At 41.7% G+C, this 12,209-nt stretch overlaps 2 protein-coding genes across 8 annotated transcripts in view; one reads left to right on the forward strand and one right to left on the reverse strand.

Annotated features, from left to right (window-relative positions):
• samd4a (sterile alpha motif domain containing 4A) overlaps positions 1-5,034 on the reverse strand; it is a 31,385-nt gene extending 26,351 nt beyond the window's left edge. For 5 of the 6 annotated variants that reach the window (XM_035532562.1, XM_035532561.1, XM_035532559.1 and 2 more), the window contains exons 1-2: positions 4,871-5,034; positions 2,997-3,698 (exon numbers count right to left, since the gene is read on the reverse strand). In XM_035532562.1, the coding sequence (XP_035388455.1) occupies positions 2,997-3,192 (196 nt within the window). In that variant the 5' untranslated portion in view covers positions 3,193-3,698; positions 4,871-5,034. Of the gene's footprint in view, positions 1-2,996; positions 3,699-4,310; positions 4,406-4,870 lie in introns of those variants that run through there. The other variant, XM_035532558.1, reaches the window with a different exon arrangement.
• Positions 3,723-11,266, forward strand: ero1a (endoplasmic reticulum oxidoreductase 1 alpha). 2 transcript variants are annotated; one of them, XM_026999860.2, is made up of 17 exons: positions 3,723-3,799; positions 7,322-7,362; positions 7,486-7,605; positions 7,707-7,790; positions 7,905-7,943; positions 8,045-8,121; positions 8,430-8,503; positions 8,635-8,755; positions 8,857-8,903; positions 9,071-9,082; positions 9,172-9,198; positions 9,291-9,383; positions 9,610-9,856; positions 10,045-10,114; positions 10,214-10,300; positions 10,396-10,532; positions 10,635-11,266. In XM_026999860.2, the coding sequence occupies exons 2-17, from the start codon at positions 7,330-7,332 to the stop codon at positions 10,696-10,698; spliced, it is 1,332 nt and encodes a 443-aa protein (XP_026855661.2). In that variant the 5' UTR covers positions 3,723-3,799; positions 7,322-7,329; the 3' UTR covers positions 10,699-11,266. The 2 variants fall into 2 exon arrangements, with proteins under 2 accessions (XP_026855661.2, XP_026855662.2); XM_026999861.2 differs by lacking the exon at positions 3,723-3,799 and adding an exon at positions 7,051-7,130.
• Positions 11,267-12,209: the final 943 nt, after the last annotated feature.

Here is a 12,209-nt window from a genome sequence, read left to right on the forward strand (position 1 = left end):
GATCCTAGCTCAAGTGAAGATTATGAACACCCCCTCGATTGGCTCTGTTGATAAACATTGTTATGGGAACATGAAAAGTCCAATGTCTGAATTGCAAGACAGTTTGTTAACAAGATCTGGTCCCCATTCCCAACGTTCCATCGGAGTGCATGAAACACTGCACGGAGGTCCAGAAATAAACTGTTTCCTCGTGCGTACATGTAACAAAACAGCTCGCCATAAAAAAAGAACAAGCACAAATGCGTCCCAGACAGCACCATGAGGTTCTTTTAGGGCAGCTGGGTGCGATAGTTGGTATAGTATAGTGGGACAACTACGTTACCTGTTCCCATGGGGGACTGGGATTCAGTCCTCTATGCAGACAAGTGTCCCATGCTATATCAATAAGTGTGCTTGGGCAAGACCTCTAACACCACATTCACCTACCTCTGTGTAACATGATTGTAAGTCACTCTGGCCATCATCGTATGCCAAATGCATGTTGGTCACTAAAGAGAGAGTTATTACACCAATGGTTGAGGGGAAATTTAGCGGCAATATTTGTAGACTATTGGTTTCAAAATACTCATTGTCTGAGGACTGATCATTTCCTTTAAAATTATAACAGAGAGAAAAAAAAAACCAAACAAACAGATTTTTCAATTAAGATGCAACAATTCCAGAATAGCAGCCACGTCAAAACCTTAATGATCCCATATTCAACAAACTTAATTTACTGAGCAACACAGCCCAAAGAGTAGTTTCAGTCCAATTGACATGAAAAAGGGTTCTCTACAACTGCAATATCGAGACACATCCATTTCTGAACTAGCCAAAACATCGATACTAAAGACCTCAGTTCATCAACTATAAAACGCAGCACACAGTGGATTAAAAAATCCAGTTTGTTAGTGATGTCTTCTGTGAAGCCTAACATGCCCCATGGCTGCTTAGAGCCAAATGCAGCACTGGGTACATGGGAGATGATGCCGGTGGGCATCTGGCATTTCTAGAAGGTATGCTGCACAACATCTCCTAGTGAGGCCACCAAGGTGGAGAAAGAACGCCATCTCAAATCACTCTCCATCTCTCTCTCACACACACACACACACACACACACAGGCATAAAGTCAGTCATTCATGACTCATTAACAACTGGGCTCCCCTGTCCTAGCCCAACACCAGAGCCCCCTGCCTCAGGGCCAGTAAGGCAGGGAGGCAGAGAGAAGTGGCAGCTGAAGGTGAACCATCCAATCAGACTGGAACATAACCCACCAGTCACACCCTCATACACACACGAGCGCAAACTCAATTTACCCGTCAGACCATGTTTGGGGGGGAAAAAAAAAAAAAGTACTCAACACTATGCAATTATGAATTTTAATAAAATCCAACTTAGTGACTACTACAGGTTGTAGGTTTTAAATTTATCTTCCAGCATCATATAGTGGACAAATAACGTACCACAACTGACAAATTATAGTGTCTACACAGAAGTACTTTCAAAGTCAGTCACTCTATGGGTGTGTGATGCTGAGATAAGCAACAAATACATTGCATCACTTGGGTCAGAGAACAAGGCTGCTTCTTCAGAGTCAAATAAGTAAGTCATTGTTGGTTCCTTTCATTAGTACAGTTCTTTCCAAATAGTTGCGTCCTTCCACTTGAATTTCCAGCTGCAAGTTAACCCACTCACACACAGAAACCATTCTGAACATGGTTACTACTATTGCAAAAAATAAAGCCAATAAGCTAAAACCCAAAGAGAAGGTGCATGTGTGCAATAACTGAGATGGTCAAATCTAAAAAACACAAACATTAAATTTCACACCTTTAATAACCATTTTAGGTGACATTTTCTAGGTGCCAGTACTCATTTCAAAATTTCAAAAACATATACATAAAACCAAAGGCCTTAAAACAGATTCCAGTCAGGCTCAAAGGGGCACTGATCCACACAGATTCCTGTACACAGAAATCTCAGAGAGAGCAGGGCCCAACTTCCCCCAGCGTAGCACATGACCATCTGAAAAAACTGATCATCCAAGCAGAGTAACAAAAGAGTGCACTCTCTCTCTCTCTTTGGTGAGTCAAGAGGAAGCTGACACAGGTACGACTGACTAACATGGCCCGGGGTCAATCAAGAGAATAAAATAAAATGAAGATGGCCATGACGAGACACACGTTTTTTTTCCTGACAGGCTTGAAAGGTCAGAAATGCATACATGCATACAAATTCAGTCATTTGTGAACTCTCAAGAGCGACTTCTTGGAATGGGAAGTCCAGGTCTAAGTAAAACTGTATAAATATATTCATTCTGCACAAACCTTTCAACTGCCAACACCTGAAGAGACTCTACATAAAGTTACATCAATGAAAATACAAGGGTGGTCTGCCTTAGAAGCTTTGTGTCCATCTCTTTCATCAAGTTATATTAAGACCAAGTTATATTATATTCACTATGTTATATTAAGTTATATTACGATCTTATATTGTACATATAAGAGGACATTATTAGCAAATGTGTATAACAAGAAACAAATAAAATCACTTAACCGTAGGAATAAAGGCAAAAGGTGTAACTGCAGCCAAGCACACTGCTAATCTGCTGCTGCTAAGCAGGACACCATCCAACACTACACAGATTTTTTTTATAGGCTGATTTGATTATCAAGGTTTTTGTTTCCATGGCCACTCACTCTCCACACACAACAAACTGGACCACAGACCTTCCACCAGTACAGATGGGTACAACTCACTACTTCAGTGAAGATTCCAGAAGGGGAAAGGGATAACAATGAATCAACACACCTGGAGCTTCGCAAATCCTTGCAACTTCCGAATGAGTACAGAATGCAAAACAACCCAACCCAACCCAAGCCAAGCGACAAGGTTAGTATCGGCGAACACCAATAACCTCATGCACCTGTTCCTCTCATTCCCAGTCCAAAAGCACCTGCTCTCCGAGAAGCCTGGCGTATAGTGGGAGAAGGAAGGAGTTGCCATACATACTAACCTGGATTATTGGCATCCACTTCCAGAACGTGCAGCTCGGTGCACTCGGCCAAGGAATGCTCAAGGCAGAGCTGCAGAAAGCGAGCCTGAGTACGGCTCACCCGCTTCAGCAGAGACAACAATGCCACGGTCTGCTCGCACTCATTCCAGCCCTTGAACCAGCTGGCCAGGACGCCCACCTGGTCGCGAAACATCATGGTCTGGTGGGCAGCACTGAAGACTGGCACACAGGTTCAATGGCAGGGAGAGGGCGTTAGAGAGAGAGAGAGAGAGAGAGAGAGAGAGAGAGAGAGAGAGAGAGAGAGAGAGAGAGAGAGAGAGAGAGAGAGAGAGCCCTTCAATTGCACTGGCAGGGGAGGGCGGCACGTTACTGCCCGTAACGTGCTGTGGAGCGGAGATCACGTCACAGCCGGATCCGGGAACGCATTCAAGCCCCACTTTATCTGCTTAGAAGAAGTCGGACCAGTTCTGCTTCTGAGGCCGTGGGAGGATAGCGGTTACTGAGCACTCGTGTGTGACATTATCATCCTTGGTTAATGACGAGTGGCTTGGTGGTGTGGCCTCACTGTGGGAATGAGATGGTTGTTCTCCCAACCTCTAGCAGTGAGGACTAACAGAACAATGACTCTCAGCTCTCCTCCTGTGTAGAGTGTCACTGTAGGTCTACTGTTGATGGCATTCTCCACAGGGAACACCTTTTAATCTGCAAAAGGTGAAGTAACAGACAGTTAAGGGAGTGGTGTGAATGGATATCCACGCTTCTTCGTTTCATGGTGGAGCATTAACAGACGGGAGCGACATGAGGTGCGAATTTCCACCGTCACGCATCCATACAAATACGCCTAGAATCTTGTTGCTGATTTCAGAAGCTATTGGAAATGCGACACTGTACTGTTGATTCAGTCCGGAAATCACACTGAGCCGACCTTGCGTGCTAATGGAGAGGCTGGTATCTTACTACATACAGACATTAAACAGGTTAAACCTTTACAGTGAGATGACACTTTTAATTCCATCCTAGGGTTGACCCTTCTTTCCTCTTATCACAAGCCACAGGCATAAGCAACAGGATAAAAATAACTGGGGTTCAAACAGCTCTTTCGGGATAGCTCACCGACATATTACGATGGTCAAACTCGTTTCAAATGGGCTTTAATAATCGATAACACAGGCTGTGTTACTCAACTTGCCTGGCAGCCCAGCCTATAAAACATTTTCTCCGCAGTAACATGTCTAAACAGAAGGAATCCATCTGAATAGCGAAGCTCGATAATCCTTAAGAGTAGCCTAAATTAACTCCGCGTTTATATCTTACCTCCCATCGCCAGCAACCTGCATAACCACAAATTCTGAACGATAATTCCGGGGGAAAAAAACTGTAGCTCGCTAGCTAGTAGGTTAGTACCTTTCCTTCAGTGGCAATCATGTATATGAAGAAGGCTGGGCAAACATGCGATCGCCGTAGAAATTCGAGCACTTCAATCGTCATTGTAATCGCACAGAATAGCAAAATCCAGAACAATCCAGATCGTCCCTAAAATACGTTCACTAAGCAAATGTAACTCTATATGGTCTAGTACTGCGCCCGTTCTGTATTTAGTTTTCACAACTCTTCAGAAAAGGGGCTAACCATTTACCTGCTTTATAATAGGCAACCCAAACAGCCTCTAGCTAGCGAGCTAAATTAATCTTTAAAACAACAGGGGCCGCATCTAGCTCTTAAGAAACATTCGTGTCAGACTAGTGGGATATTCCATCTTTTTTTCCTTAAAATCGACATGCTAGCAGAATGGCAGACATTGGGAAAATGTGTTTCTGTTTCTGCGTAGGGGTTCAAAAGACAACTAGGGATAAAAAAAAAAAAAAGTTACTCACATTTAGGCACAGTTGCATCGGAGGTGCTGCACGCGAGAAGGACGCGTCAGTTTTCAAAATGCGTGGGGAGCGGTCCCCCTTTCCTCCGGGTTGGTGTGTTTTGCCATCTTGACTAACTTTTCTCCCTACGGTCGCTGGTTTCCAGAGGAGAGTCTCAACGTCGCTTCCCACATGCTAATAATTAACACGAAGCATTACGTCAGGGGCTTGGCAGCACAAGGAAGCACAAAAATAGAGAACGGAGTTAGGAACGGATCACGTTGCCCGTCCAGCGGAGGCGACTGACGGGATTAGTCATTTTTAGAAGAAAAAAACCAAAACAAAAAAAACCGATTTCCATTCTAAATTGATGGTTATCAGGACATGAGCAAAGTTATATTATTAGGAGGAGGCAAAAGGTTTGTCCTTGGAATTCGGGAATAAGAGAAAGGATGCCTGTAGCTATTCATTCGGCTATTCATTCACGGGGGACATTACTGTGGAGAGCACAAACTTCTTATAATTCTACTGGAAGGATAGAAATCTACTCCTTGGATTCATTTGATACCACCCTTGAGTTCATTGTGCAGGGGATACTGTAGTAACGAATTCCTCCCATTAGTAGGCGTCCAGATCCACCGCAATTTTATCCATGTTTTTAATTTAGTGCTTTCTTGCAGCACACCTCCTTTTCATTTGAATGTACTAGATTAGGTCACTCGAGTTTACACGATGCTGTAGTCTAACGAATAAGACATATGAAGTTTGTCATTTATGAATCATTTATGTTAGTTATTAATTCATGTTTGTGAGACTAAGAACATTTTCTTTGAGAAACACAGCACGAAACACATCATATCACACTGTCACTGACTGCTAAAACAGTATTGTTGAATAAATGCTTAGATAGTAAATGAGTGTCAGGGTTCCAAGGGAACAGATCAAATGCACATCAAACGTAAGAAATACCTGGTGGACTGAGGACAGCCTTCGTGTAATCTTAATTTGAGAACATTTTACACAAAAAAAAACCAAAAAATAAAAAATAAAAAAAACAGTTTTTAAAAAAGGGTTCACATATTTGTGTCTAGTGTCTGTAAATGAAATGAAACCATTTTATTAGTCATAGAGCATTAGCATAATGAAAGTATGATTTAATAATTCTACATGAGCATAGATGGCACTGAATACGACTGTGTGCAACAGAACTGATCCCTTAAAGTCAGGACTTGCAACACTTACTGCTTACTGACTTACACATACTGCAGTTTTGATGCTTGCCTGGGACGGTCACTAAAGACATTAGAGCAGTGGTCACCTAACCTGTTCTTACGGATCTAGCTACTTTCCTACAGTTTAGAACGGAGTCAAAACTAATTCATATAATCAGTGCTTTCAGGACAAATTTATTGGCAAGGTCAAACGTGTTGGATGGAGCTCTTCGTTTTCTATGTGTAATTGATATCAAGAGTGTAACAAGGCTTTGCTGCAACCACAATGAAACATCCACTCTGCTGCACAAAGTGTCATCATGCAGTGTTCCAGATTATGCGCCCTGAAGTATGGGTCCACTTGGTAATTTTGATTCTTCTCTACAGTGACAGTAGAGAGACTTACTACTACTTTGGGAACTGAAAATTACTCCGTTCAGTCGTTCCAGTCTGCATCCTAGAAACAGTGTTCTGCACATTTTAAAAATGATTTCTCTACTTAACCAGACTGTGAAAACATAAATATCAAGGCGTCATCAGTGCGACTCTGACTTGATTGGTAAAGAGGTGGACATTATCAAGTGCAACAGCACTTAAAGAATAAGGTTAACGATGATGAAATTAGTTGTGCAAAGATGCATTCGAAAGCGAAGAGCTTTTTCCGCCAAAATAAATCGTAGTCTTTTGCACCATCTTGTGGTAAAACCCGTGCATTAGTGAAATGTGTTGCTTCAGCATGACAGAAACCCAAGCGATTGATCTGTTGTTGTCAAGTTGACAAGACTTAAGAAAACTTAATTCTATTTCATCCTTTAAGGCTTTACATAAAATGTATATAAATAGAAATGCAATCACTTTCTGAACACTAACACTAACCACATTCCCTGAGGAGTAGCCTAAACACTAAACCAAATTTTTCAGCGTGGCCCCTGTCGATGAAGCTGGGGCGGAGAACATATCATGTCACCGACGTATCAGTATTTCTCATTCATTTCGTCTTTTTGTCTCTGAATCACGCAGATCATAAGTCACGTAGTGCACGTTGCTGCATGAGTTAATAGGAAGTAGACGTGTGTAGACTCAAACCATTATAACGTTTCGCTATTCGCTTTAACCTTTAGTTTTGTTCGGGGATTGCTAACGAATACGGATATCCCTTTTATTTTACAGACCTACGAACATCCGTGTTTCATTCAGCATATATATTACTCTGGTAAGATGAACTTGTTAATTCTGTTCATTCTGTTTACTTTCCTTCCAGGGAGTTTCATGAGTTCCGCCATACACAGGTGTTTTTGCAAGGTAAGTTGTGTCTACGTTTAAACCTTTTTTTTTTTTTTTAAATCAGACGGGCGTCGTGTGCCTTTTCACCCTTGAAATTCTTTCTTTCTATCTTTTGTTTTGGATATTTCTTTTACATTTTAGGTAACTGGGAGTTTGGACGACTGCGCCTGTGATGTCGAGACGATCGATAGTTTCAACAACAGGAAACTCTTCCCTCAACTTCAAAAACTACTTTCGTCTGATTATTTCCGATTCTATAAGGTGAGATCGCTTCTCCACACGGTTTCCCATTCGGCTTAAGTACTCATCAACAGTTATTTCCTTCTTTTCTTCACCATTACGTCTAACCATCTGCGCTCCAGGTGAATCTGAATAATCCGTGTCCATTCTGGACAGACAGTGGCCACTGCGGTCTAAGGGACTGTGCGGTTAAACCATGCACTCCTGTGAGTTCAGTTTCTTTTTTTTTCTTCTTCTTCACCTGAGCGTCTGTAGGAGATATGTTTCACGTTCTGTTGCGTTTGTATGAAATACTGCATTCTCATCCATATGCACTAAAGAATGAGATACCTGAAGGTCTCAAATCCAGCAGCTACAAGGTAAGAGTGGTTTGGTTCTACTCATACATTGCATGTAATGAAGGTGCTGTTATATGCTGCACTGGAGAAGCTGTTTATTGTCATTGTGTGTCTGTGGACAGTATTCATTGGAGGGCAACAGAGACACAGAGGATTGTGAAATGGCTGAGAAGCTTGGAGCTGTCAACAGCTCTCTAAGGTAAAGCAAAGCTTGGCTGCTCAGGTGAACAACAATAACGCATGACAGTCCATTTCTGACCTCCTTTTCATATGCATGTGCTCTGGCACTTGCTTGTTGGAGTAACCTGTGTCCATTGCTAATTTCACTAAGGTTACATAACCAGCAGACCGATGTTATTTCTCCAAGGTTTTTTCTGTCCTTTACTGGCTTTTAACCTTCTAATGCTTGTAGGAAGTTGGCATGCTTTTTGATGCATGTGCTTATTTTTGCACCTGGGCTTCTTTAAGCCGTGTTGTCAGTGCTGACTCAGCGTTTGCGTTGTACAGTGATGAGACCCGCCTGGCTCTCCTTGACTGGAACAGATATGATGATGAGGCTGATCGCTTCTGCATGCATGATGGTGAGTTTGCCTGGCCAGGATGCTCACCTGAACCAACACGCTTCATTCTCCCCTATTAACTACGACGTTACCAGGAAGACTGCAGTCTGAAGCTGTTATCCCAAAGTGTGTGTGTGAACTTGTTTCCTCAGACGAGGACTCTCCAGATTCGCAGTATGTGGACCTCCTCCTGAACCCTGAGAGATACACAGGTTACAAGGGTCTTGAGGCCTGGAAAATATGGAATAGCATATATGAAGAGAACTGTTTTAAGTAAGGTCACAGTAATATTGTATTTATCTGTAATATTTGTTTTTTAATGCTACATTTGATTCCCCTTTTAAGAATATAATAAACTTGTTCCTTGAACTTAGACCTTACTCAGTTAAGCGACCACTGGATCCTCTGGTGTCTAACAGGGGTGAGTTTGTGCATGTTTTCCTACCATGCTGGTTTGTACCTTGCTTTTGACACAGAATGCCATAAAATAAAAAAAGTAGAACAATGTTTTGTTTTGATATGACTTTGTGTACTATTACCGCCATCATCTTTTATTAATCATTTTCCAATTTCTTGGCTCTTTTACAGGAGATGGTGAAGGTAAGGAGGCTATGGTCCATTAGATTGGCTTCTACACCTATACTTCATCAATTTGCATCATCAATTGACAAGCTCTTTGCTTGTTCCAGGAAGGGGATTTTACCAGTGGCTGGAGGGTAGGTAGTTTTATAAGTAATTCTTCACTGTGCCATAGGTTTTAGTGGACATATGCCAGTTGTTCTTGAACATGGCTCCCTCGTCTGACTAGGTCTGTGTGTGGAGAAGAGGGCTTTCTTCAGGCTGGTATCAGGACTGCATGCCAGCATTAATGTGCACCTAAGTGCCAGGTATATGTTGGATGGTGAGTCGTCTGAATGTCCTGCTAGAAGAGAGGGAAAGGTCATGTAAGGAAAGGTCCTTACCTGAGATCCACAGTGGATGTGTTACTGGTTTGGACTGGTAGTCATAAAGGAACGATTTTAAGTACAAGTCAGCCCAATTTGAGTTTAAATGTTGTGGTCACTTTTGGATATTTTCCGAGGTTGAGGTGCTCAGGTTGGTCACCCTTCGTTTTTACGAATCATTAGATAACTGGTATGAGAGGAGGTGGGGTCCCAATGTTACGGAGTTCCAGCTGAGATTTGATGAAGAACTGACAAAAGGGGAGGGGCCAAAGTGGCTCCGTAATCTTTACTTCCTGTACCTGATTGAGCTCCGTGCACTGGCTAAAGTCCTACCTTTCTTCGAGCGACCCTCGCTTCACCTGTACACTGGCCAGACACAACAGGACAGAAAGAATAAAGAACTGCTATTGGAGCTCCTCCACATGGCCAAGTAAGGTTACTGCAACCACTGACTTATGATTTCAAGTACTTGAATGGATATGCATCAGTACAATGTTCTTTGTATACATGCACATTATCACATCGGTTCCATTACACAGTCAAAGACTGCATATTCCATGCTATTAACTTGTTTGTTTATCCATATTAATTATGGATCCGTGTGGGTGTTATTTCCAGGTCTTTCCCACTTCATTTTGATGAAACCACTCTCTTTGCCGGAGATAAGAAAGAAGCCGATAAACTAAAGGTCAGATTTTTAAAAATACTTATGTTAAGGATATGAATGAGCGAGGCCTAAAGCTTAGTGTCATGTGTTCACTATGTTGCTTCTCATTCTTTTTATCAGAATGATTTCAAACTGACTTTTAAGAACATATCCAGGATCATGGACTGCGTAGGATGCTTTAAGTGTAGGCTCTGGGGCAAGCTACAGGCAAGAAGGCCAAAACCTTTTTTTCCACTGTTATGGAAGAAAACATGAATCACCTTGTCTTTAATATTCGCCACTTTGATGTCCTTCTCCTTTAGACCCAAGGCTTAGGTACTGCTCTTAAGATCCTTTTCTCAGAGAAGCAGATAGAAGCTCTGCATCAGTCCAGCAGCATCAAACCATCATTCCAGCTCAGTCGGCAGGAGATTGTTGCCCTCTTCAATGCCTTTGGGAGGTAGAGGCAAAGACTCCTTTACATCTAAATAGTTTCTCTTCCCAAACTGTCAGTGTGCTAAAACATTTATATGCTCTGATCATGTTTTTGTTTTTGCCCCAGAATCTCAACAAGCATTAGAGAACTGGAGAACTTCCGGCTACTGTTATCAGAACTCAACCAATGAACTTGGTTTCAGCTAGTTTTTGCACTGTTCAACGCTCCTCACTGTGGATTTGCCTGGTACACGTGATGAGCTGGAGGAGTGGATTCTTAAAGATCAAGGGTTTGTTGGAGGTTGGCTAGTTTAGGCCAAGCATAACATTTAAACAGATGCAATTCACCCATGAACTACGCAGACACTTCCCCTAGAGAATTTCACGGGATTTCCTGTGTATTATATATACACACATCCTGGACCTAGTTTAAATCTAGCCAACCTTAAAGCTTATTAAACCTGTACTTCCTCTTGTCTGTTTAACACTGTTGCTAAAGAATGGAGCTTGGGTAACTTCACTGTAGACACACTGGCCATCACAGGGAAGAATGATTAGTAAAGAGCACTTAACTGCAATTAAATCAGTTATGAAATGGTTTGCACTACTAGTTCAGTTCACAATCCCACTGCTGAAAGCATTTCATAAAGTTTCAGAAGACAAAAACAAAAAATAAATTTAGGAACTAAACAAGGAGATTGTCCTTCTGAACATTTCTTGTGGATTCAAATTAAAATGTCATCTGAGCCAATAACTTTACAAACTGCTCCCTGTTCTTTTTGACAAAGATGCAAGTTTGAGGTTTCATTTGTACAATGTGAACACTTAGTAATAAGTGGAATCCTATCTTGTCATATGGGGTGTTAAGGAATAGGCCTAACAGATGGTTTAAATGGCATCTCGGTTTGGCAAAAGTTAAGTTTTGTGATGAATGCAGAAGTCAGGGGTGAGGTTGCAGTCAGCAGGCTGAATGCGATTGGCTGGGACTCAGGCCTGCAATTCAGCCGTCCCTTGGCTCAGCCAGCATGGGGCACAGTGATCAACCCTATTTGAACGTCTACAAACTCAGTTGTAGCCAAGAGTTCATTATCTTGGAACTGTGATGAAAGGATATGATTTTAACTGCCTAAATCTGCTACAACTTGCAAATATGCATGACTTCATGCAAATACGCACTGACGAATATACTTGAAACAATCTCACTCAAAACTCAATTCAGATGAAATCAGACAGTAGCGACAAATAAGCTTTCAAAAACAGTGCAGTAAAATTTTATTTTTTCCTTTCTTGGTAGTGCTCAAAGTATGAAAATGGATAAACATTACATTCATTGGCCACAAACAAATCTAAAAAAACAAAACAAAAAACAAAAAAAAACAAAAAAAAACAAAAAAAACAAAACAAAACAAAAACAGCTTTACTTGCTCTCAGGGAGCAAAAAGAGCTGATGTAGCAAGTTACACAGAAATGGACCAGTCGCAACAGGCAAAAACCTTTTAAACTTTGTCTATGTTGTCAATCAGAAACAGTGAACAGAACCCCTTTCCTGGATAGAATTGATATAGGACTAAGCAGCAAGAAAATTGGCATACTTTTGTCCCAGTGATTATAGCTGCCTCTCTCTGCCCACCGAGTTAAGCTTTTCACATTTGCTACACATCTGCCAATGGTGGGAAAAGAAAAAGACATGGTTATCAAGCCT

Source organism: Electrophorus electricus, chromosome 13 (genome assembly GCF_013358815.1).
Source record: "Electrophorus electricus isolate fEleEle1 chromosome 13, fEleEle1.pri, whole genome shotgun sequence".
NCBI classification, from domain to species: Eukaryota; Metazoa; Chordata; class Actinopteri; order Gymnotiformes; family Gymnotidae; genus Electrophorus; species Electrophorus electricus.